This window comes from Aptenodytes patagonicus, chromosome 7 (assembly GCF_965638725.1).
Source record: "Aptenodytes patagonicus chromosome 7, bAptPat1.pri.cur, whole genome shotgun sequence".
NCBI lineage: Eukaryota > Metazoa > Chordata > Aves > Sphenisciformes > Spheniscidae > Aptenodytes > Aptenodytes patagonicus.
Genome location: NC_134955.1, coordinates 36,825,349 through 36,849,941, shown reverse-complemented (window position 1 = coordinate 36,849,941; position 24,593 = coordinate 36,825,349). Strand labels below are relative to the sequence as shown.

The window sequence follows — 24,593 nt, the reverse complement described above, 5'->3', positions numbered from 1 at the left end:
GGAGGGATGTTTTTGTTGTTAAATCCATGGGTCTCTTCTTGCTATATGTCATTTTGAAAATGTGAATGGTCTTGAAATTCCCTCTGCATTCTCCAGTGGTCTAAACTCAATAGTAGATAACTGGCACTCACCAGTATAGGAAGATATTCTGGATTTTTCTCCTAAATACCGTGGTATATGATTTGCTGCAACTCTTTTTTATGTGTGAAGATGGCAAACCCTTAAAGTATATGGAAGAAATTTCATGACAAACTGGTCAGCCCTGCAAAAAGAAGTTATGTTTTCACAGCACAAACCAACCCAATTTGTTCCCAATGTTTGCAAGTGTGCAAGCTCTTCCTATCCTTATTTAGGTTATATGAAATATACAATGTTATTAGCACTAGTTATAAAAGCCTGCTCCAAACTGCTTGCAATTAGTAATTTAGTCATGAAGTAAGAAGTTAAGGGTGAGTAGAGAAGGGAGAAATTAAAACTTATTATGGGTGGCAATCTAATGCTACTAATTTCCCTTCTGATTTCCACCTGTTGCCACAGAATGTTATTTATGTCGTATTAAAAGATACTCTACAGATACATATTATGGTATGAAGAGGATTTGATTTTCTTACTGTATACAGAAAACAGTGCAAATTCAGGTATTAAAAATGTAATGTTCTGAGTTTGTGGCCAGCTCATTTCTTCTATGGAATAGTCACTCTCTGCCCTGTGTTATATACCAAAGACAGAATAACGCACCTCAGAACAGAGGTGTGTCATAGACTTCACAAAATGATCTTCCCTATTCTTGAACTTTCTTTCAAACATTCAGTGCAAGTCAGATGTGCAAATGATAGAAATTATGAAAACTGCCCAAGCAGTATTATTTAACTGGTCTCTCTGCGAGCTGGATACAATAGTCTGGTCATAAAATAGATGTAGGAGTAATTGGAATAATGAAACTATATTACATTTTAAACCACTCTACCAAGTGAGGTAAATCAATTCCAAGTTACATTTTTAAGTCTGATTAAACTAGTACCAGCATCTTACGTCAACAGTAAAGTTGCATTATAAAAATGGATATATAGTTCTGTTTAGTGTTTGCTTCTGAAAGACCAGATTTGTCAGGTTTTATGCTGATTATTTTACACCAGCATTGCTGTCTAATGTGACCAGAACACTGTCTGGGCTTAGAGATTTCTGTTGTTTTTAACCCACATCATGTCACTAAAGGTGGCTTACAAGATTCTGTAGCTGATTCATACAGGAACATCAGTAGTATATCACTCCAGCAGAAGATTCCATTCTAATATACTTACATAGCTTAAATATCCAGATTTTAAAAGATTTTTCCATGAAGATATGACACACAGCAACATTTTTGTAAAGTGATTTCTTCTGCATCGAACTGAACACAGGCTATGTTTCCCAGATCATAAATAATTTACAATATACTAAACCAGACAGCTACTATTGCAAAATGAAATTATCCAGAAACCACCTAAACACAGATGGATCTACTTGTTGTGAATATGTCACTATTTATTTTATGGCAATATTTGCCAACATTTCTAAACTCCATTACAAGACTTCAAAAGATCTCCTCTGCTCACTCAGAGCAAGCTAGAATCTTAGGAATCAATATAAGGGGTAGAATATAGTTGAATACAGTAACAAATACAAGAAAAAAGCCCCCCACATGATCTTAGTCTGTAAGTAAGACCTAGGGAGTGAGAAGAGGGTAACAGCTGATGCTGATTCCCCCTCTTAGTAAGCGTACTTGAAGATGTAATCACAATAGTTAAGACAATAACAGATTTTTGGTGCAGTGTGTGATACATGAGGAATGATATTATGTGTTGTTACTATAACTTGTGAAAAGAATTAGCAGAGCAGAATAATTTAAAAAAAAAAAAAAGAAAAAACCACAATCATTCATGGTAAATATATCTGTAATTTTCCTCTCTCTTTTTTAGTGTTACTTGTTCCACATGTATGTGGGTGTAAGAGCTGGTGGTGGCATTGGAGATGAAATTGAGGATCCTGCTGGAGACCCTTATGAAATGTATCGAATTGTGTTTGACATCACATTTTTCTTCTTTGTCATTGTTATCCTACTGGCCATTATTCAAGGTACCATCACTTACCTTAGTATAGACTGCTAGAATTTAGTTTACTTAAGTTCTGCAATGTATTTAAACCATATTTGTGTTTAAGGTAAATTTAGCAGTATTGCTATAAAGACTTACTTCTGAGCTGATACAATCATCAATTCTGAAAGTAATAATTTTATACACAATTCATAAATAATGCATTGTCCCAAGTACTACACAAAGACAAAGCACAAGAAACATAACTTACCTGGGTTACAGTGTTTATGAACTTTGACAACTATCCAGCTATGACGCAGCTTGTGCAGGACCACTGTTCTTCCTATAATAACCATTTAAACTTGGAGAGCCTTGCTGTAGACACTCTTCACACCTTTAGTTTGGAACCACCACAGCTGGCTGGGGAATGGAGACTTTCCCCTTGGAAAGGGGAAATGACATGGAGAAAGTCACCATGGCCACATACCCATTTCCTCCTTTCTTTAGAGGATGATTTGCAGTTTTAATTGGTTTGCAGTTGTGGTTTACAGAGAATGAGACCTCTCTTCAATGACTGTCAGTATTCAACACTCATGGTATAAACTGACCTAAGGCTGTTAGGAAAAAACAGCGTTTTATAGCAATGTGGTGGCAAAGAACAAATGTAATACATCTATACTGAGAAAAAGTTATGAATGTCACAGTCCCCCAAATGATCCAACTTTATTCTTAATATGTTGGAAGTGGAGGAATAATGCTTCAATATGAAGCAGCATCCCACACTGGCTGGGGGGCCTGTGGGAGCAGAGTCATCGTTGTTGTTGAACAAAAGTTGGGATACAAGGGTTCCATGAGAAGGAGAATGAAAATTAAATTCTTTCATGGGAACAAAAGATATGAGATTATGGAAGCTTAAATTGACCAAAATATAAGTACAGAAAAGCCTGTCCACTCTCAAGATTGTACTTCTATGTAAGAGAAATTGTTACTGCTAGGAGTGCAGTGTAAACAAATGTTAGATGTGTGGAAATCGATAGATTGTAACTTGAATTGTTCAACCTAGACATAAGTACGCTGAACTCTAAAGACAGCAGAGGATGTCTGACAGACATTGCTTGTCATTCAGACATGAATATTGCTAATTACTGAAGTGTTGCTACTTTTCCATTTGAAATAGGTCTGATTATTGATGCTTTTGGTGAATTAAGAGACCAGCAAGAACAAGTGAGAGAAGATATGGAGGTATGAGTAAGCACACTACATTTTTCATTACTCTTGTTCATCTAGATTGTTACCAGTTAAAGTAGTATCTTTGAGTAGTGTCTAAAATTCATTTGTAACCACAACTTGTGTTTCCAGACCAAGTGTTTTATTTGTGGAATCGGCAATGACTATTTTGACACAACCCCACATGGCTTTGAAACACATACTTTGCAAGAACACAACTTGGCAAACTATCTGTAAGTATATTTTACTACTGGAATTACGATGAAGAACCTTTCAGCTCCAGAGTAATTTAGGTGCACGCATTGCTGACAATCCTAAGACAGAATTCTGTAGAACTGAGGAATATCTCCATTCCTTTCTAGTCTCCCCTCCTCTACTCCACACTGCTGGTTATCTTTAAAGTGCTTACCTTACACATGAGCTACCTGAGTGGAATGAGACCTGAAGGCACACCAACTCCTTATTCCTCTGGAAGGAAACCCAGATATGTGGAATGATAGGGAACAACAGTTGAATAAGTTGCTTTAGTTTGGAAGTTTTGATTGTGACTTCTGCGGGTTTGGTAATGTTGATGAGACCACTGAAAATTAGCCTCAATTTGACAAAAAGAAAACACAAACACAAACATCAAAACAAACAAATGAACAAAAAAAGGGCATTTCTAGAAGATTCCTGAAAGATAAGCTACAAAAAGTAATGTACGAGTCTGATCCTATAGTTCTTTAGTGATAGTGCAGCTTTCCGAAACCTCGAAGCAATCAGGAGTTGTATGTGTTTAGACTATTGCCCAGACTCCCAAGACAGTGATCTTTACTTTCATTAGTAAATACAGAGCAGATCAAAGAGGATATTTAAGAAGTTAATTTGGTGGCATTAGTTACTCATACAACAATGATAATTATATGAACATTGTGCCAGCAGAACCAAAGAAGATGAACTGGTGGTATCTTATAGAAGTCTGGCTTTGGAATACTGCATCTGAACTTTTTAAATTTAAAAAAAAGAAAAAAAAAAAGGTGCGCCTCCGGGAGTGGAGGCTGCATTATTCCTTGCACAGCAACTGACACTGCAAAATCAATGCATGTGACTTTTGTGAGGCAAATTCCCATTAACATCCATACTTTTACCAGTCTACAACCTCCAAGCTTTTCTTACTATATTGAATTGCTTAATTGGTATATGGGAACCTGTAATTCACAGTAAATTAAAAATGGCCATTTCCTTAATATGAGAATATATAGTGAACAATCTTTCTAACCAGGTTGCCCTGTAATTAGACGAATGTTAAAGTCAGTATACATTCCTTTCTTTACAATGAAAGCACATACCAGGTTTAATTCCAAATGCACGGCATCAAAAGTAGCTAACCAAGAGTTGTGTTTCATATAAACAGACCATTGTTAGTACAATGTTAGAACAGCCTTCCTAATTCGTTCAAGCTCTTTACGTTTCAGTGAGCACAGGTATCTGAGACAGATAGGCTCAGCTTATGAGCTGTATGGCATGAGTGTTTGGAAATCTTGGTGCAGCTGAGTATTTGCCACACTTCTAACTTCTTGCACAGTAGCCATAGTAACTTCTTCCAAGGTGAGATGTTGGAGCATATGCGTATAGGAGTTGGCATATGCCTAATTCAGGTATTGCTCCTAGCATTGAAATGAAGAAAATGCTAAAACACGTTTTTCCACAGATTTTTTTTACAGATTTTACATCTGTTAGCACTTCCACAGGAGAAGCGCTGGAGGATAGAAATTTCTCCTTTGACATAAGCACTTTAGATGCCTAGCAATATCATTACTTTGCTGGTTGGCATAATCTCCCTCACATACCCCAGTCTAGGAAAGGTTACACAGAGATGTTATGTTTTCCGCACTAATACCTGCTTCACGTGCTTGTTTCAGGTTCTTTTTAATGTATCTCATTAACAAGGATGAAACTGAACATACTGGCCAGGTGAGTAGAAAATGAAACAATTTTTTTTTCTTAAGATTCTCTTTCAACGTTTTTATCTTCTCCAGCCTTGTAGCTATGTACCACCAGGTGGAACTGATGTACCACCAAGGAGTGGAGATGATGCCACCCTCCCCAAGAGTCTTCTACAAGTGAAAGAAAAGGAAGGGTTAAAAAAAAGGGAGGGGGTGGGCTGCAGCAGCATGCTATTCTACCCAGCACTGAACTGTCAGAAGTCAGTTACTAGTAATCTTAGTGTCATCTTATCTCTCAAATGAAACCCTGAAATATACCAGCTGTAGTTTATTCCCAAAAGATTAAATAGTTAAGCTACTATGTTTATAGTCTAAATCCATATATATGTATATATAGATAGGTATATGGATGTGTGTATGTACGTTTAGCATTGTTAGGCCCTTAAAGTAAAAAAATAAATAGGATTTAATGATCTCTTATCTCAAAATAAGAAGCTGTTATGCAAACACTACAAAAGTACCTTACACTTCAATGTTTTCCAAGCAAACTAAAACACATTTTATATATACAGATTGTGTACAGGTTTACTCCGATATAACTAGACTGATTAATTTACACTTACACAGTTTTTCTAATAGGGCTTAAATTTCAGTAATACTGAATCAAGAAAAGTACAGAATAATACTTTTATAAATGTTCTTGAGTTACGATCTTTGAGTTTCAATGTCTTCATGGTTCTACTCCATGGTAATAAGCACAGTACCTGGTTATTGTTAAAAGTTTATCCAGAGAGCTAACTGCAAGGTGTCTGTTAAAATAAATACTCTTTATCATTTTTAGGAGTCGTTTGTGTGGAAGATGTACCAAGAAAGATGTTGGGATTTTTTCCCAGCAGGGGACTGCTTCCGGAAACAGTATGAGGATCAACTTGGCTGATATCACAAAATAAATTATTTATTCATGAACTGTTAAGATCCAGTATACAAAAAACCTTTTCTTTTCATGGTGTAATTTCATAGCTTGTATTTGCTTTAAATGTCTTTAAACTTCAAGACATACATAAAATTTGACACTATTTCATAGGCTTTTTGTACCTACCACATATGAAACAGGTCTTTTGTTGGAATTTTAATTAGAAAAGAGAAAACTATGCCAGATAAACTTAAGCCTTCCAGTTCAAACATGGTCTGAAATGATAACAACTTTTTAACCACATCATTAACCTAGCGTTTGGCAGTACAGTTGAAAGGGCTAAAAGGTGTCTTAATTGCACAACATTTGACATTTAAGAACTTGAACATCAGAGGCCATGCCTCAGAAAAAATATTTTAACTAACTGCTGTCCAGTTTTTCCGCCCAGTATTTGCTAGTGAATGTATTAAGATACAGCTTGAAAAGCTTTAAGCAGTTAAAAAGAAAACATTTTCAAACACTTCGTCGACCTTGAAACATTAAGTGCCTTAAAACCTCTGTAGACATAGCTATGCAAACTTTTTATTTATGTTAGTGTTCTAGATGAACAGATCCATTAACTGTATTGCTTTTCCGTCTTTCTGTATGAAATTGCACTTGAAGTTTGTTTATATACTACCTTCAATAACAGCTTATTAGATGCTGCTGTTAAAAGACAAACACGGTATCAAAATGAATACAGTTTAAATCTTAGGCCAAAATAAAACAACGCTCTATGGTCACCTGCAAGTAGAAGCTGCTAGGATTATGAGGTTTTTTTCCTTCTAATAAAAAGTGCCCACTGCAATAAAGTATTATAAACCAAATTACCTTTGCTGTCTTCTTTCTCATTTTTCTACAATATGGAGATGTGGCGTGAGGGTGGTGACTAAGAACACATGTATTCATTGTTCATTCATAGTTTTATTTTAAGGACTACACAGAGCAAGTACAAGCTGAAATAACTCTTCTCTTTGTGTGCTGTAGCCTGCATCTTTAGCAAAGGCAATGCTAATTTCATTACAAATTTTAGACCTTTCTAAGAATATTAGTCTTCGACAATTTTCAATCACATCTAAGTGAATTTTGGTTGCACAGAATTTTAGGTGCCAGCAAAGAAAACCGGGCATTTGGCATACTGCACAAAGTGAAACAGATAAAGGAAGTAACAAGGAGATAAAGGAAGATTCAACTTTCTACTTAATGTTTACTATATTCAGTTATTCACATAAGAAAATTTGAGCTTCAGGAAATCATGCTGTCCAGCCAATCTTCAAGCTCTTCCTCAGTAACATTTTTAGATGTACTTTGCTGTTGCGGTGATGCTGTACTCTTCTCTTCAGGCATATCTAGTTTTAAAGGGTCTAGAAAAGTGAAAAGAACAGACTTGAAAATCTGGAAACAATTCCATACAAGCTCCTTGTCCCAGATCATTGTTTTTTAATACAAAACTGACTCAATTTAAACACAATCTCTCTTTCTTGAAGAATAGCGAGTCATATTCCAAAAATAGTAGCAACAATAAAAAAAAAAGGCAGCTTAATAGGCTCAACCAGAGCAATGCGGCTTCCATCTGATTCAAAGGGGGCAAGGCCTGGTCTGCAGCAGACAGATTGTAAGTGGTCCCCCTACTGCGATCTATTCGCAATCCTGTCCCATGCAGAGTTTACTTTAATGCAGGAGAGGAGCAGGAGGCCCCAACAGCAGATGGCCCTGCATGATTATTACAGCAGGATATGATTCCATACTCTGATGGCATTGTTTTCTTAAGGGATTTACACTTTGCTTTGGAGTGGAAAGCATGACATACCACTGCAATGAAAGAGCATTTCAAGATTGTCTTCAGTAACAAGGCTTGCTGTATTGCTTGTGGTGACATCTTACATGTTCAACCATCTTGAACTTAATTTTTAAGATAGCGAGAAAATCATACACAAAAAATCAGAGATGCTAAAAATTCTTCTACAGCATTGTGGACTGGGGAGGAGAAGCAAACCATCTCATCAAAACTAACAAACAGTAGTATAACTTCTAGGAATGCAAACAAAAGGAACGGTTTGCCAATTTTTCTGAAATACGAAAATTTTTGTATATGTTTTGTTTCCATCCTAAACTTAATTTTGTAAAATCAATGCTGGTAAAGTTTGAAAATATCATTTATAACAAACCACCAGAAATAGCTGTCAATTCTTCTGTATACTACTAGCACAGTGAACCACGGGCTGATAGCGCTACATAAAAACTTTATTTTATCTTCCTCTCGCTAAAATTCTCTAGCAGTCCATTAATTTTTTTCTTTAATTAATTTCTTTAATTTGAATCATAAGACCAATGCTGTTCTGCAGAAGAATTTCTCTTAATGCTTAAAATGAACTGACAATGGTGAAACTTTAGTTCAGTGGGGAGTTAAAATTGAAAAGGAACAAATGGGTCAGAACATAGCCCCAGATAAATGAAATGCAGTATGACAGAGATGATGACAGCAGTACTGTCGACTGCCTAATCAAGAGTTCAAAAACATCATCAAAACAGAGAGCAATGGAAATTAAATAAGGGCATGCTGGGGAGAAGAGAAATCTTACCGGTTTCCTTACAATCCATTTTCACATCTTTCTCAGTTGATATGTTGTAGGATAATGAAACTGACACAGGCCTGTTTTCTGTATCAAGGGGAGCATCTAGATTTAGGAGAAGATCTAGTTCTTCATCCAAATGGTCAGTCTCTTGCTTTGATTGTGGTTGGGCTCTCTGAAATGGTTCTGCTGCACTTGCCCTAGGACCATTTTTACTTCCAGGCTCTGATGGAGCAACAGAATCACCAATGGGATGGGAGACCAACACCGTTTCACTTTGAGCCAGAGTCTGTCGGAACAAAAGCTCTCTCTTGCCATCTTCAATAATTTTAGATTTCATCTGTGGGAGCTCTACAGGTGTTGATGCCTAAGAGTACAAGAAAGGACTTTAGTCTTTCTAATGATTAACTGCATTTTTACTATTTTTTGTCTAATTTGGATTGTAATTCATGCTTCCTACATTTGATCACTTAAGAAGGTACAATGAATTTCAGCAGAAATGAATTCAGAAGTAAACTAAAGTTATCGTGATGGTACTTTTACAGAAGCAACTATAAAATACACTTTTACCCCTCATTACAGAATATGAGATTGTATGCTAAATCAGCAAGTTCCATTGTTTCACAAATACTTCCCAGAGAGTTACTTTTCTTTAATTCTTCTGTAATGAAACCCCACCAATACTGAATTTTGGAATGAGTGAAGTCAGAATTTGGCTAGAAACATTATCCCATGTTAGGCCTTCCCTCCAAAATTCCAGTCTTGAAAGCAAACCGTACTACAGGTCGCTGAAAATCATTTAGCAAAAGTTATAGTATATAGCTGTATGTTTTGAAAAATGAAACCAAATTACAAAACATTATCAAAGACTGAAACAAGACATGGCAACTCGTTATTTAACCATGGAACACAGATTCTGCTTTTATCAGGATGCCCTGGTGTTAATAACACTGCAGCATATCTGATGACCACACCACTGGTCAGAATGACAGGACAAAGATTAAGTGTCTTTATAACCCTGGTAAAAGTTAAAGACTGTGACTAGAACTCTTAAAAAGAAAATTGTATTTGAAAGTAACATTTGCAGATTCCCTTAGACATCACATCTGCAGACATATTTGAGCTCCCTAAAGAAAGAGCATAGTTCTGCAGTCACAGAAGCACTTCATGCAACTCCAAACAGAAGTAAAATTTCTTCTGTAAGGGTCATGTTTCTTTTTCCTTGCTTGAGCAGATGGATTTTTTTTTTTTAAGAATTTTGGTTTTATATTTAAGTCTCATTGGTTCTTTTGCCCTTACATGAATATTTTCTTTTTCACAGCCTGAAGAAACATTTTTTCCTAATATTTGGTTGCTTTTTTTTTTCCCCCCACAAGAGCATAAATGCCATTTTCTTCACCTGTTCGATTGACAGTTCTACCTGTTCTCACACAGATGTAAGTTTGATTCGTGGAAAAAACATGTATGTTGATATTAGCTATGTAGCAGAGTAAATCACAATTAAAATAATTAACAGGAAAGAATGTGAAAGCACTTTCAAAATTCTGGCGCAGGCTTTTAACAGCTGCTAACAAGAGAAGCAAATACAAAAACAGTGCGATCATTCCATGTCAAACACTCCGATACCTGGCTTCAAATCTAATGTGCTGCACATCGAAGCATTTTGTTTAAAGCCAACAAAGCATAAAAAGTGCTGATAGAGGGGTATCCTGCATTACATGCCATTTGACATGCCAGTCTCAAGAAATGTATTTACTTACAAAATACATTCTACTTATGTCTGAAGACCAAGTTTAAAGTAATCATTCTTGCATAGATTGTTTCACTTCAAATATTTGCATTTTCTTGTGAAAATTCACAGCATTACCTGCAGAAGTTCAGCAGCTACATTCAACCTCAGATGTAGAGGCAATTCCTGAAGGGCCTGGACCAAGGACTGGCAGTCAACAGAAAGTGCAGATAACTGAAATATAATTCAACACACAGTACGCTTGTATTAAAAAAAAATATGAACTAATAATGACTTTAATCTATTACATTCCCCTGTTCCACACATTCAAGGAATGTGAGGAACAATCTAATGAAATACAGGAATTTGTAGTTCTAAATTACACATGTACAAAGCAGTTTGGCTAAATTACCATATAAACACCTACAATGCAAATAATCACTTAAAGGTTTAAAAACAAGGTATAAATGGAATGCTCCTTAGGCAATGCCTTGAAAATCCAAAGTAGGAAATAGTTCTGCAAGTTGACAATGTCATAAGAAGCTTTTCCAACTCAAACATCTTTTAATCTGTGAAGCTTTCTATGCAGAGGGCATTGCCATTCTTTAATGAGTTGCTACTATTTTCTAAGCAATCAAACCATGTAGTTTGTGTGTAGCTCTACTGTTTTCAGTGCCTAAACAACGTGGCCCTTTTTATACTTCCCCGTCTTTTAAAATGTTGTTTCGATGCTTACAAAAGCAACAAACTATAGTTACATACACTTCTAAAATGATATTCAAGATATTCAAGAAAGATACTCTACTGCTGCCTCGCTGCTTAAAAGGTGGAACTGTCACTTATTAACGTGTTTCCTTTTCTCTTGACCCTTTTTTTTTTTTTGGCTGTAAACTATTAAAAACAAATTTACACAAAACGGACCAGCAATATTTGATGTTGGTCAGTCTACCCGGACTTTGGTAGACTTAAACAGATTTCAAGCTCACAGTACAGCAGAACATTCTGAGCACGTTCACCATCGATGAAAATAATTTGATATCCATCACAAATTTTAAAATCTGACAACAAAATGCTAGTTCAGTCTATACTCTCATTTTCATGGAAGCAGAGAAGCTGCTTCTAAATCTAGCTTAGAGACAAAAATTTGTCCCTCTCAGTATGGTATAGACTAACACAGACATTTAGAAGTCCAAATACTCATAAATTAGGAGAGAGTGTTTTGTGCCATATCACAAGAGATTTGTCAAAGGAATTTACACTGCTCCCAAAAGCCAGACAACAGGATGGCTTTTGACACCTGCACACACAGCAAGAATGAACATCAAAGACATAGTGTGTTCTGATAGCATGTTTTACAAAATTAAAATAAATTAAAAAAAGAAACAATGCAGTTGGTTTAACAGGTTCTTGTATCCAAATTCTGCTTCTGGTATCCAGTAATGAGAGTAAAAGGACCAAACAAATATCTGATGGTTAGAATTTTTCTTCTTTACTAACAACTTTATTTTACAATGGATTAGTGATCACCATCAAAGATGATTCACTGGCACAAGAAACCTCAGAAAGTCTTCAACAAGCAATTCTTGTTGCCCAGCAATGAACTAGAACTTCAGAAAACCCAGTTCTTTTGAGAGATACTGAAGATCAAATATGGCTTCTGCACATTTGCAAAGGACAAGGAAATCGTATGAATTTGGTAACATAAAAAAATTGTAAAAAGTCACATATCATTGAATAACAATTAAGTGCTTTTGGGAAGAGCTAAGTACACTTGCAAAAAGATTAATGTGAATGAACATTGCAAATGAAGGTGAAAATGGAGACAGGGAAGAGGAGGAAAGGCTGAGGATGAAGGAAAAGAGGAATTTGGAGAAATAACATAATGGAAGAAGGAATTCAGTATCCAAGTAGAGATTTCACTAAAAGTGGTGTTTGAATAAAAAACAAACAAAGGGATCAAAGCAGTATTTAATAAATTATAAACACTTCATGGCACATGTAGTTATAACAAGTAGTTATCCTCTACTTATTTTCTGGAACAGAGGCATACTTTGTTGCTGGAATTGTGATTTTTTACTGAAAAATCCAAATTACTATTAGCTGATTTTTAAATTGCAGACTGTGTTCTGAAACATTTTTATTGCATTTTATCAGTATACAACAAAGCAAATCCAGATAGACTTTTTGTAACAATGAATGATAATATTCTTAATAAACTGAAAATTTGTCATTGTTGATGTCATTGTTACATTTCTAGTCCATATTTGAAACCGATGCTTTGCCATTGCTTTCTACAAATAACAGGGTATGGGGAATATCTCGTCATTCTGCAACTATTTTTATGCCTTTTCTGCTTTATTTTGTTCTATCATAATCACTTCAGTTCAGTTTACAATTCTCTAATCTTGAACATAATGTATAGACAGACAAAGAACTAGAAACAGGTGAGCTAAGAGGCAAAGGCAAGGAATTTGGCAAAGTGGATCTAGGATGAAAATTAGACCTGGATCCAGCTTTCAGGGAAAAGAAAGATGGGCCAGAAACAAAAAGGAGGTAACAGGCTGAAGACCAGAGACAATGTGAAAAACTAGATAAAGCTATGAAACCATCTGGGCCAGGATTCTGGACTAAAATAAGAAATCAAAGGAAGTGTAATGGTGACTAGTGCAGTAAACTATTTCAAACTGACATAAGAACAGTGAAAGACAGGAAACAGTTTGAAACAACAAATTTGGATGGGGCAGGACGAATGACTACAGTTTGGTAGGGACAGAGGCAGAAGAACGTGCCCACCACAGCACACTTCACAATGAGTGAGAGCATAGGACCAGCTCCAGAACTGTGCAGTCTCATCACTGGCAGCCAGAAGAATATTTGTGAAATCCACTGGCAACGTGCAACTTCACTCTGCTCACAATGGCTTTAGCTATTCAGAAATTCCCTGGAAACATTCCAGGTCAGGTTGGACGGGGCTCTGAGCAACCTGATCTAGTTGAAGATGTCCCTGCCCAGGGCAGGGGGGTGGACTAGATGACCTTTAAAGGTCCCTTCCAACCCAAACTATTCTATGATTCTATGAAATTAATGAATGTGTCCAAATCACCTAAATGCTATAATGACAAGCATATGAGGAAATTATGAAGAAATTAATATTCTGGATACTGACATCCTGCACACTAGGAGTGGGAGGAACTGATAAGAAAAAAATACACAGTCATTGAAAGACTGTATCCCACTGAACAAACATATGATGGTTTAAACAAATGCTGCACTTGGTCTTATTTCCTCATTTTAATTTGACTTTGCAACTTCAATGTACCTTTAAATATCACTTCCCAGGGAATAATTATTGTCAATATTTTAAGAAATAAATAGCAAACTTTTAAAATTTGAATACATATGTATGTTTCAAGAAACACTCAAGCACAGTTTTGCTGCAATTCTAAGAAAAGCTTGGAAGCCAAAAGCATTTATCTTACAGTAATTTAGGTGACTTACGTGAGGAAGACAGCTGCAGAGATTAAGACACTTTCCAGCATCCTGATACAGAAAAGAGCAGACTCCTATTGCTTTGCCCCTTTTTCTTCCAGCATAAAGAATCCACACACAAATAATCTAAAACCTAGTTGGTCCCATAGTCATTTCACCATTTCACTCTGGTGAAATTTCAACCAGAGGATATGAACTGTTAATTTGAAAGAACTAAAACAAGCTTCACAGTCAAATATATGAATATACTCACATAGGCTTTGTTATAGTCATTTTACTAAACTATTTTCTCTTGAACACAGCTGAAAAAGGAAGGCTGATTTGATATGTCAGTAAAGCAAAGTGAGAGTCCTTTATTTTCTCTTTACTGGATAGATTTGCTTGTTCTTTTCTACCAACGTTACTTAAAAACCTAGCCCGCTGCTTTGATTAGTATTCAATAGAAATAAAAAAAGGACAAGACCCAAGAGCCTCCAGCATCAGATACAAATTAATAAAGATATACAGAATAAAGAGTGCTATTATTGTATTAAACAATTTGTTGCTGAAAGCACAACTTCCTAGGTACTCTGTGCCAGGCAATTATCCACACAAACTCATTTGAATTATAATTCTGTTACCTGCTTATGGCATATGCTTTCTCTATCCCATTCTTTCTCGTCAGCAAATCGGAACTGTGTAAAGGAATCTCCTACAAAAAACAAATAAAAAAATATATTTAAAAAAAAAACAAAAAACCAAGCAAGCTTTCTCCAAAGTTCCCAACCCTACAGAAGTAAATTCAAGCAATAAACGTCATGTTTTCAACAAATTTGCATTTAATTTTAATGCTGCTTGCATTCACAGTATTAAACTTCTTTAAGCCAAAGTTCTATAGAAAGATCTTTTAATCTCTTATTTGCAAAACAGTACTGAAAAAGGCGCAACAAATTCAAAACTGAATTAGGAGGTGCTAGGTGTCATGTCAACAAGCAAGATTTTAATTGAAAAGTCCGATTTGAACAACATACTAGGAACACGTAGAGTATTCACAGAGTGCATTTTTAACAAACAGCTTTGAATGTGCTGTAGATAGACCACCTCTTACCAACATGCAAATCTCTCTTAAAAAGGATTATAAATGTCCTTAAAATCAGTTTGTACAGGCCAAGTAAAGACTTCTTGTTGACTGGTAGCTAAATTCTCCAGACTTTCTCTTCCTTAAACTAGTCCTACTCCAGCAGGTCATCAAAAAAAGGCACTGAACCCCAAACTCCAATTCATATGCATAAGAGACTGAATTAAAAGAAACCTTAAATAGGGCTAATTAGGCTACATATGTAACCTTACTTACAGGATCTTCTAAGCTCCTACCACATTCCTCCAAGACAGTAGGAACTTCCTCTTACTATAGGGGGGCTTGGGTTATTATTTTGTTTTAGATGTGGTATTTCTATTTCTATTTCTATTTTCTATTTCTATTGCAGTACCATGCTGGGTTGCGAAAGACAGTCCTATAAATTTATTCACTGAATAACACAATAACACACAAGAATTCCAGGAATGCAAAAAAATTAGTAAGGTCTGTGATAGAGGAAACATGAAAGATTAGTGTTGCAAGATGATGGCCAAAGGTCTAGAGTAACAGAAAGCGAAGATGTTGCTGATGCAGAGTATAGGACATATGCCTTCTTCGACCACGCAGTTTGAGAACAAATAGCTGTTTCAGGAGCTCTATTGAAAAAAAACCAAACAACTATTGCATTATTGCATGAAGGAGATTAAATTTGATCCCAAGAATTGCAGATCACCTATAAGTCACTAGGATTTAGTACAGTAGTAAGTTCAGAAGCAACAGCTCATTCTTTCCCAACCTCTAATAGAGAATGAATGCGCTGGAGGAAGTTTTCAATGGTATTACCAACAACTGAGCATCTAACTTCCATTTGGCTCTCAATATCCTAACTGCCATTCATAACTTTGACAATTCCTGAATCATGCCCTTAATCCTGCATACAAAATAGAATCGTAGAATCATAGAATACTTTGGGTTGGAAAGGACCTTTAAAGGTCATCTAGTCCAACCCCCCTGCAGTGGACAGGGACACCTTCAACTAAATCAGGTTGCTCAGAGACCCGTCCAACCTGACCTTGAAAGTTTCCAGGGATGGGGCATCCACCACCTCTCTGGGCAACCCGGGCCAGTGTTCCACCATCCTCAGCATAAAAAATTTCTTCCTTATATCTAGTCTAAGTCTACCCCCCTTTAGTTTAAAGCCATTGCCCCCTGTTCTGTCCCAACAGGCCCTGCTAAAAAGTTTGTCCCCATCATTTTTATAAGCCCCCTTTAAGTACTGATAGGCTGCAAGAAGGTCTCCCCAAAGCCTTCTCTTCTCTAGGCTGAACAACCCCAACTCTCTCAGCCTTTCTTCATAGGAGAAGTGTTCCATCCCCCAGATCATTTTTGTGGCCCTCCTCTGGACCTGCTCCAACAGGTCCATGTCTTTCTTATGCTGAGGGCTCCAGAGCTGGACACAGTACTCCAGGTGGGGTCTCACCAGAGCAGAGTAGAGGGGCAGAATCAGCTCCCTTGACCTGCTGGCCACGCTGCTTTTCATGCAGCCCAGGATACGATTGGCCTTCTGGGCTGCGAGCGCACATTGCTGGCTCATGTCCAGCTTTTCATCCACCAGTACCCCCAAGTCCTTCTCGGCAGGGCTGCTCTCAATCCCTTCATCCCCCAGCCTGTATTGATACCAAGGGTTGCCCCGACCCAGGTGCTGGACCTTGCCCTTGGCCTTGTTAAACCTCATGAGGTTCACACAGGCCCACTTCTCAAGCTTGGCCAGGTCCTTCTGGATGGCATCCCATCCCTCTGGCGTGTCGACCGCACCCCTCAGCTTGGTGTCATATGCAAACTTGCTGAGGGTGCATTCAATCCCACTATGTCATTGATGAAGATATTAAACAGTACCGGTCCCAATATGGACCCCTGCGGGACGCCACTTGTCACCAGTCTCCATCTGGACATTGAGCCATTGACCACTACCCTCTGGATGTGGCCATCTAACCAATTCCTCACCCACTGGACAGTCCACCCGTCAAATCCATACCTCTCCAGTTTAGAGAGAAAGATGTTGTGGGGGACTGTGTCAAAAGCCTTACAGAGGTCCAGATAGACGACATCGGTAGCCCTTCCCATGTCCACTGATGCAGTCACTCCATCATAGAAGGCCACTAGGTTAGCCAGGCAGGACTTGCCCTTGGTGAAGCCATGCTGGCTGTCTCGAATCACCTCCCTGTCCTCCATGTGCCTTAGCACAGCTTCCAGGAGGATCTGTTCCATGATCTTCCCAGGCACAGAGGTGAGACTGACTGGCCCGTAGTTCTGAACATATAATGTGCTGTGTCACAGATGGAGTGAGACTGCACTTCACTCGTAAGAGAGAAGCAACAATACTTTATTGATAGAAAACAGTGAGTTAAAGCGTGAATTAACAAAGTTCAATGGAAAATGCGACAGTGAACAAGATTCGATGGCAAGGTACACTTGATTATTTACTGCATAGAGGACAGGGTCAGACATTACTGTCAGGGAGACCCTCCCATTGAGTCATGAGGTTCAGAAAGGACCCCCTTGCTTTCTAAACTTCTCAAAGAGGAGTTTAGGTGCGGCTGGATCCAATCCTAATCCCAATCTTGGTCAATGGTTTATGTCTAAAGGATTATATATGCGCAATCAATCCTTTATACCACTTAGCTAAGTTTTCAAAGTTTAGCATGCTATTAGTCACTTACCGAGGATCTGTCGTGGCAAGGAATCTCTCAACCTCGAGGAGTAACCTTGAGAGGCGTCCCTACTCAAGGGGAGATCCCGCCATGCAGCCCACTGCTGTCCAGGAGAGCTCAAAGGGCTCTTGGGCTGCTCACTATTTATAGGGGTAAGATGATTGACTCATAGTCATATTTGCATACTGATAACTGTGGTTAGGTGGGCCTATTTCTCACAATAACCAAGGGCTATTGTGTTGTTATCTGGCTCCAGAATCCACTTCGTTAATGGACGAAGTATCACCATCAGCATCCATTAACGACTGCCCCTGGTAGTTCTCACTTAGGTAGGGTTACAGGAGATAAAGGTCAGGTTGGGTGGGGGAGCACACCGTCACATGCTGTCCCCAGAATTGGCTTCTTTTCCATTATCTGCCTGTCCCAAAACGTAGGGGATTTCAGCCTTTCAGCAATTTTACTCAATACTGCAACCATCAGCCAGCTTCTGTTTTGCAAACAGAATGAATAAGCAGCAAAATGGCATAGTAATTGGCATATTTCTTTGCCAAACAATAAAAAAAGGGAGACTTAGCCATCTCCCAGCTGGAATGTAAAATTTATTGGCCATGGCTTTTTTTTTTTTAATATCTAAACTGCATTTCATGTATGCTCATTGGGTATGCAATGTACTCATATATTAATCACACTGTGTACCTGGCATGTCCATCATCGTCATCTTCAGAACCATTCCAGCAAGAAAGTGACCTTCGCAGCTGAGTATTTATATAGATGTTTATGACCACTACCATGTCCAGTTTGAATTTGCATCCCCCTGTTTTCCTTAGGTTTATCCAGCATAACTGGGCAGCCATACAACCTTGCCTGATCAGCTAGGCTTTGGTTTACATTCATGCCTCCAGATACTACTATTTTGAAAACAACCAGTGTCAAACAGTACAAGTGCAAATAATTAAAACTAAGCACTGAAATTAACATTTTGATATCTAAGAAGCCACCTAATTTTATAAATGTTTAGCTCATACAATTCACAAACACCAGGTTCCATGATGGCTAGGTACGCTCAGCAGTACAGAAAAATAAGATCCTGTCTTTATGTATCTATCTGCAGATGCAAATACTTAACTTGAGCACTCACAGTTGACTCACTGCTGACAAAGGTGCCTTCCTCTTCATTGCACACAGCACAACAGTAAATAAATCCCTGTTTCAAAATATCTAGAATACTGCTAATAAGTAATAACTAAATGCTGAAAATTAAAGAAATCCAAATTCATTCTTCAGTCTCATGATTTTAAAATGGGTATGAAAATGTGCAAATTAATTTATGTTTTAACAGCTCATATTTTAAAGGCTCAATTTAGTTACATATGTAAAGAAGTTTTATTGAAAAATAATTAAACCAAGTGATCCTCAAATTCTTCATACTATTAGAACAAAGGTATAAGTATTTTCTTCCAATATCCCCAAGAATCCTTCAGTTATTTCTCATGCTGTGTCACAGAGGAAATAAAGAGTTTCCTCTGCTCTTATAAAGCAGTAAAATTAAACTAAAGGATTAGTTGAATGCTTTCAGTATCTGAGAATGACCAGATGTAAAGCAGCTAAACAAACCTACTTCATCAGGAGAATCCACTGGGATCAAGAACTGGTTTATGATTCTCCACACTCACAAAGATGGTAATAACAGATCCTCAGTTTGATATTGTATTGCTGAATTAAAGGGTACGACTTAAACTACAGTTTAACTAGGCTCTTTAAATAAGTTAACAAAGCATGCATTTCAAATGGAAAAGCAATAACTACAATTCACAGTAGCACATTTAATGCAAATTAGGTTAATGAGAATGTTGGTCTAACCAATTATCTTTTCACAAATTCCTTTACCCTGAAAATAACTTCCTTTTATGCCATGAATACTAATCAAACGTCTTCCAATGACTCCGAGTTCCTTCCAACATAAAAAAAAATACTTTTCTTCATGCGAATAGTTTTTATGTTACTTACAAATATCACTTGGCCTTCAAATACAGAGTGGCTAAAAATAATGCATTCAAGTAAACCTCACACACCGTCTTTGGTAACATTCATAATAAGCCTTAATATTCTTTATTGTATAAAATATAACTTTATTATGAAAGAACAGCAGATCTAAATGACCATGCTTTCCTACCACTTTAATGTATTTTAAAGCTAAATCAACTGACTTAAATAGAACGCATGTTTCAGTCTCATTAGCCCAATCATCTCTTCATACAAATATTCATTGAACAGCAGAATCAAACAAATCCTACCTGTAATCTGTAATAAATATTTTCCAATCTGTGAAATTATGAGAGTCCAAAAGTTGAAATAATTGAAGAAAAATGGTTTTCAGTAGGAAAACTGACATATCAGTGGAATGATTTTGTTCATTTTAGCTCTCTAAGTCATTAAAAACAAAAGACATAAAACATTAGTGAAGACAGCGGAAAAATATTCTAGTCTTAGAGATTTTCAAATTGAGGGGGGGGGAACAAACAATCAATATAACAGGATCCGAAGACTGCCATGACTGTAAAGAAGCACTGCAAGGGCAAATATAAGACTCTCAAGCCATTTTTTTAATCAGAATTTACCTTCTCCTAAATAAGCAACAATGATTTTGATAAACTTATTTGGGGTTTTCCAACCTTTGTTCATCTCCCATTTATTTTATTTTGGGAATTCAAGCCTCTGTCTAGAAGTCTGTTTAGTCAGCTAAATAATATGCAATAAACTTATGACAGCAGTATGCAGCTGAACCAAATAAACCACAACAGAAAACTACAATTTAGCTACATTTGGGAGCTAAATCAACAGTAAGACCTAAAATATCTCAAAAAGCACCCTCTATCTACTACACTAGTCAAAGTTCTTCCTGAGTTACTAAATTGAGAAGATTGTCTCCAAAGTCCATCTTTAGAATACATTTCAAGCAATTTTGCAAGTTTACCTTGCAAGAGTTCCCTTTTTTCCTATATTGATCCCCAGTTCATCACTATTTATGAAGGATATAATATCAAAACAAGCTACCTGCCTGTTCCATGAGTCTTCTTCATGGGTTGCAATAATGCAGGAGGAAACAGGTGTTATTTTTAAGGTGAGAAAAAGAACCAGATCTTCCAGTCTAACACTGCAGGGAAAAACAATTTGAATCGCAGAGTTCAGGCATGAATGATGATGATATCAACGGTACATATAAGACTGACCAACTCTCTTGAGGAGTCGAGGGGAGATAAGCAACATATTCCTTCCCTTTTAATAGTGCAAGACTTCATGTAGAAGGTCTAAGAGAAGACAGAAATCTATAGATCAAAGAAAAGGTGGGCAACTAAGTCATGAATTTTGAGCTAACTTATGAACACAAAGAGAAAACTAAAGCTTACCAGTCTTTTGGGATTAATTAGGTGTGAGTGAATCTTTCTCAAACTGGAGGAAAAAGCATGAGGAAGAACTCACATCCATCCATACCATGGCTTGCTAAAAGATTCAGAAAACAGCATGGAAAACAGCAAGAACCACAGACTGGGTGCTTTGGAACATCATCAGAATGAAAAGATGTCTTTTCTCCTTATACAGTGTTTCCACATAATGCGATTTATATGTATATTATAGATATATATAGATACTTATATATAATATATATATAAATTTTCTATCTACAATTAATGCTCATTTTATATAAAAATCTCTTTGGATAAATACTATGAAGATTTCCTTTTATAGGACACCTAATGGTTTTCCTTTTTCCCCCCTACAAAAGGAGACTTACATATACACAAATTCATAATAAATATTCTTCTAACACCAGGAAATGTATGTTCTGCAAAGGTTTTACATGAATAATTTTATACACATCATAAACAGATAATCATCCAGATACAATAATTCTCCCACAATGAGGTAGCATATAATACTCAGAAACAAACTTCTAGAAGACATAAGGCTTCCAAAGACTCTTCATGTCAGTTCTAATATAATCATTAATTTCTATTTCTGCTTTTTTAATTTCTCTACTTCAGTAGAGCACACACTGTAACTATTATCTTTTACTATGACTAAGGCTGCAATGTGCTACTTATGCAATTTGCAACGAGCATAGATTGAGTAATAGCAATTTTCAGAATGTGAGAATACAAAAACAACAGATAAAGACCCTGTAAGAACCCAACATCTGTTAGTTTTCTTCAGATACTATTAAGATCAGTAATACTGCAAGTCACTGCAAAATCTGTCTTTTTATCAAGAACACAACAGGTATTTCCAAACAACATGCCTTTACCACAAATACTTTAGCACAACCTACATTTTTCCCTAGTTCTGCTGTTCATCAGTAGGTTGCACAGCCATGTATTACAAACTCCAGAAGGCTTATGCAACAGCTCAGCATAAAAATTCTAAATACCAGAATACATATCTCAAAGAAACTATTTTAAATAACATTCTTCTACTGTTACCAGTAGAAGTTCCTGAGCTCTGTTCAAATACACTGATGTCAAGGATATTTGTAGTCTACACTGCAAACTATAAAGTATATTTATAACCAGATTCAAAAAGAACTATATTCTAAATTAATTCCCCGGCACAAGCACACAGTACTGCCAGTCACAAATTAAAAAATAAATATGTGAATGTGACCAAACAGCAGGATCATCTGATCAAGGCTAAATGATGTCCTCAAAATTTAAAATGTGTCACAGATAAAGAAGTAAGAAGGAAGGCTCTTCAGAAACTAGTGCTGCTTCTGGAACAAAGAGTGTCTATTCAGGAAGAACAGAACTAATTTAACATATAGAGGAACCGCAGCCTATTGAAATCAAGGTCAGATGCCAGTTTTTCAAACGAGGAGCAGAGTGAAGCCAACAAGTGCCAAAGAACACAATGGTTTAAAAAAAAAAATTTTTTTTTTTATTAAAAGCTAAAGCAGAGGTTAACAAGAGTCAAAACAGGAAAACAGAACAAATAAAATGATATTCGAACAGGTTCAGAAAAACAAACAGTAGTACACATGCTTCTGCATGAACACCAGGTGACTAAGAAATAAGACGGAAGAAACTGGAATGCCTTTAAAGTTTCAAAAAGCTAAATGACCACATGGGAATACTGAGAGCAGTGAAATACTGAGGAGGACAGTGCAATACCAGCTCAATCTGTTTGATGGACAAATTAGTAGAAACTATAAGAAATTTAAGGGACATGGATAAACAGAATATTTGGGGAAAGAGTCAACACAGCATTTGAAAAGGAAAGTTCTGCTGCATGATCTAAGACAATTTCTTGACAGAAGGAAAAAATCATGCACATAAGCAGGATCTAGTTCATGTAATTTACATGTGTTTCCAAAAGCGCCCACTGACGTCCCACTCCCTTTCCCATCCAAGACTTCAGAGCAGCAAAAAGAGGAGGAGGCTTTGTATGAATAAATAATTGCCTAAAAGTAGGAAGACAAAGAGTAAATTGTCAATTCTCACATTAAAAGAAACCACCAGTCCAGTTCTCTGGGGTCGTATCTGTTTAACCTCTTCACTGAATTAAAACAGAAGTGAAAAAGAGATGAGAAAAATGAAGTAACAAAGTTTGCTGATGATACTAAGCTTCCCAGGGTAGTGCAGATGAAGACAGGCTGTGGAGAATGACATAAGAACTTCACAAGATTGAGGAATTAGATTTTAAAATGGCAGATGAAACTCAATACCAAAAATGCAAAATGCTGCAATTCTAACTTCACACACAAAATAAGTTCAGAGCTGACCAACACCATTCAGAATCAGAATCTCAGTGCTCCACAGTGCTCAAAGAAACAAACTCTTTGGAATTACTATAAAAGCAATAGTGAACAACACAGAGAACATCATTACAACCCTATCATGTATTATTATCTTGAATACTGTGCACAGTCTTGGTTTCCCAAGCCCAATCTCAAAAAATATAACAGCATTAGAAAAGGCATGGAACAGTTTCTGTATGAGAAACAATTTAGTAACTTAAGCCAAGGGAGGGGAACTAAGGGAACATGACCACAGATCTAAAAACCATGAAAGGCATAAAAAGGACAGATAGGGGGGACTCACTGCTCGTTGTCTCTTCTCACAGAAGACCTAGAGGCATCAAATGACACCAGCAGGGAATACACTCAAAACAAATAAAAAGTGGTAAATCTTTGTAAGTCAAAGCTAGGTTGTGGGACTCCATGCCATCAGATGGTGCAGATGCCACAAGTTTCCACAAATGCAAGCAGGGATATAAGATAACTATTTTTAAATACAAAGATTCTGCATCTGGCTCAGTAAGTCCCTGGAACATAAATTGTTGCAGATCAAGGAAGTATTTGGGAAAGTAGCATATCATATAACATGTTCAGGTGCCTTACCTCAGGTGTCTCCAGATGGACCTTGGGTCTAATTCAATAGAACCAACCTTAAATTAAAGCAAATAGCTTTTTTTTTTTTTTTTTTTACTTGTAGAGCTCTACCTTTCTCTTAATCAGTAATCCTTCCGCAGGAAAAATAGGAAGGAAAAGTAGGTAATCCACAAATTTATTTTTAATCTGTAGCTAAGAGTTCTTTCAAGTCAATGCACATTTTACATCTGCAGGGTGTATAAGGAGACAACAGACAACACTACCATACGGGAAATTGTATGAACAGCATCAAGCAGACTCTCTGCTTTCTAGTTAACTTTTCCACATTTTCTTAAATGTATCATTATTTTTCATATGTAATTTTTATTAAATATTTACTGATTATAGCTCTTAGAATGCAGCAAAAATGCAAAATAATAAAACAAAATGCATTGAACAAAAAAGTATATTTAAAATTTCACCCAAATACAGTAGCC

The 24,593-nt window shown here is 36.7% G+C and overlaps 2 protein-coding genes across 6 annotated transcripts in view; one reads left to right on the top strand and one right to left on the bottom strand.

Annotated features, from left to right (window-relative positions):
• RYR3 (ryanodine receptor 3) overlaps positions 1-7,003 on the top strand; it is a 285,143-nt gene extending 278,140 nt beyond the window's left edge. For all 5 annotated transcript variants that reach the window (XM_076344904.1, XM_076344903.1, XM_076344901.1 and 2 more), the window contains exons 99-103: positions 1,959-2,115; positions 3,250-3,314; positions 3,432-3,532; positions 5,201-5,252; positions 6,066-7,003. In XM_076344904.1, coding sequence (XP_076201019.1) covers positions 1,959-2,115; positions 3,250-3,314; positions 3,432-3,532; positions 5,201-5,252; positions 6,066-6,161 — 471 coding nt within the window. In that variant the 3' untranslated portion in view covers positions 6,162-7,003. The remainder of the gene's footprint in view (positions 1-1,958; positions 2,116-3,249; positions 3,315-3,431; positions 3,533-5,200; positions 5,253-6,065) is intronic.
• A 77-nt stretch (positions 7,004-7,080) lies between these two features.
• The window catches only part of AVEN (apoptosis and caspase activation inhibitor), a 104,379-nt gene continuing 86,866 nt past the window's right edge, over positions 7,081-24,593 (bottom strand). The window contains exons 3-6 of the mRNA XM_076344908.1: positions 14,588-14,658; positions 10,617-10,712; positions 8,759-9,116; positions 7,081-7,540 (exon numbers count right to left, since the gene is read on the bottom strand). Coding sequence (XP_076201023.1) covers positions 7,422-7,540; positions 8,759-9,116; positions 10,617-10,712; positions 14,588-14,658 — 644 coding nt within the window. The 3' untranslated portion in view covers positions 7,081-7,421. The remainder of the gene's footprint in view (positions 7,541-8,758; positions 9,117-10,616; positions 10,713-14,587; positions 14,659-24,593) is intronic.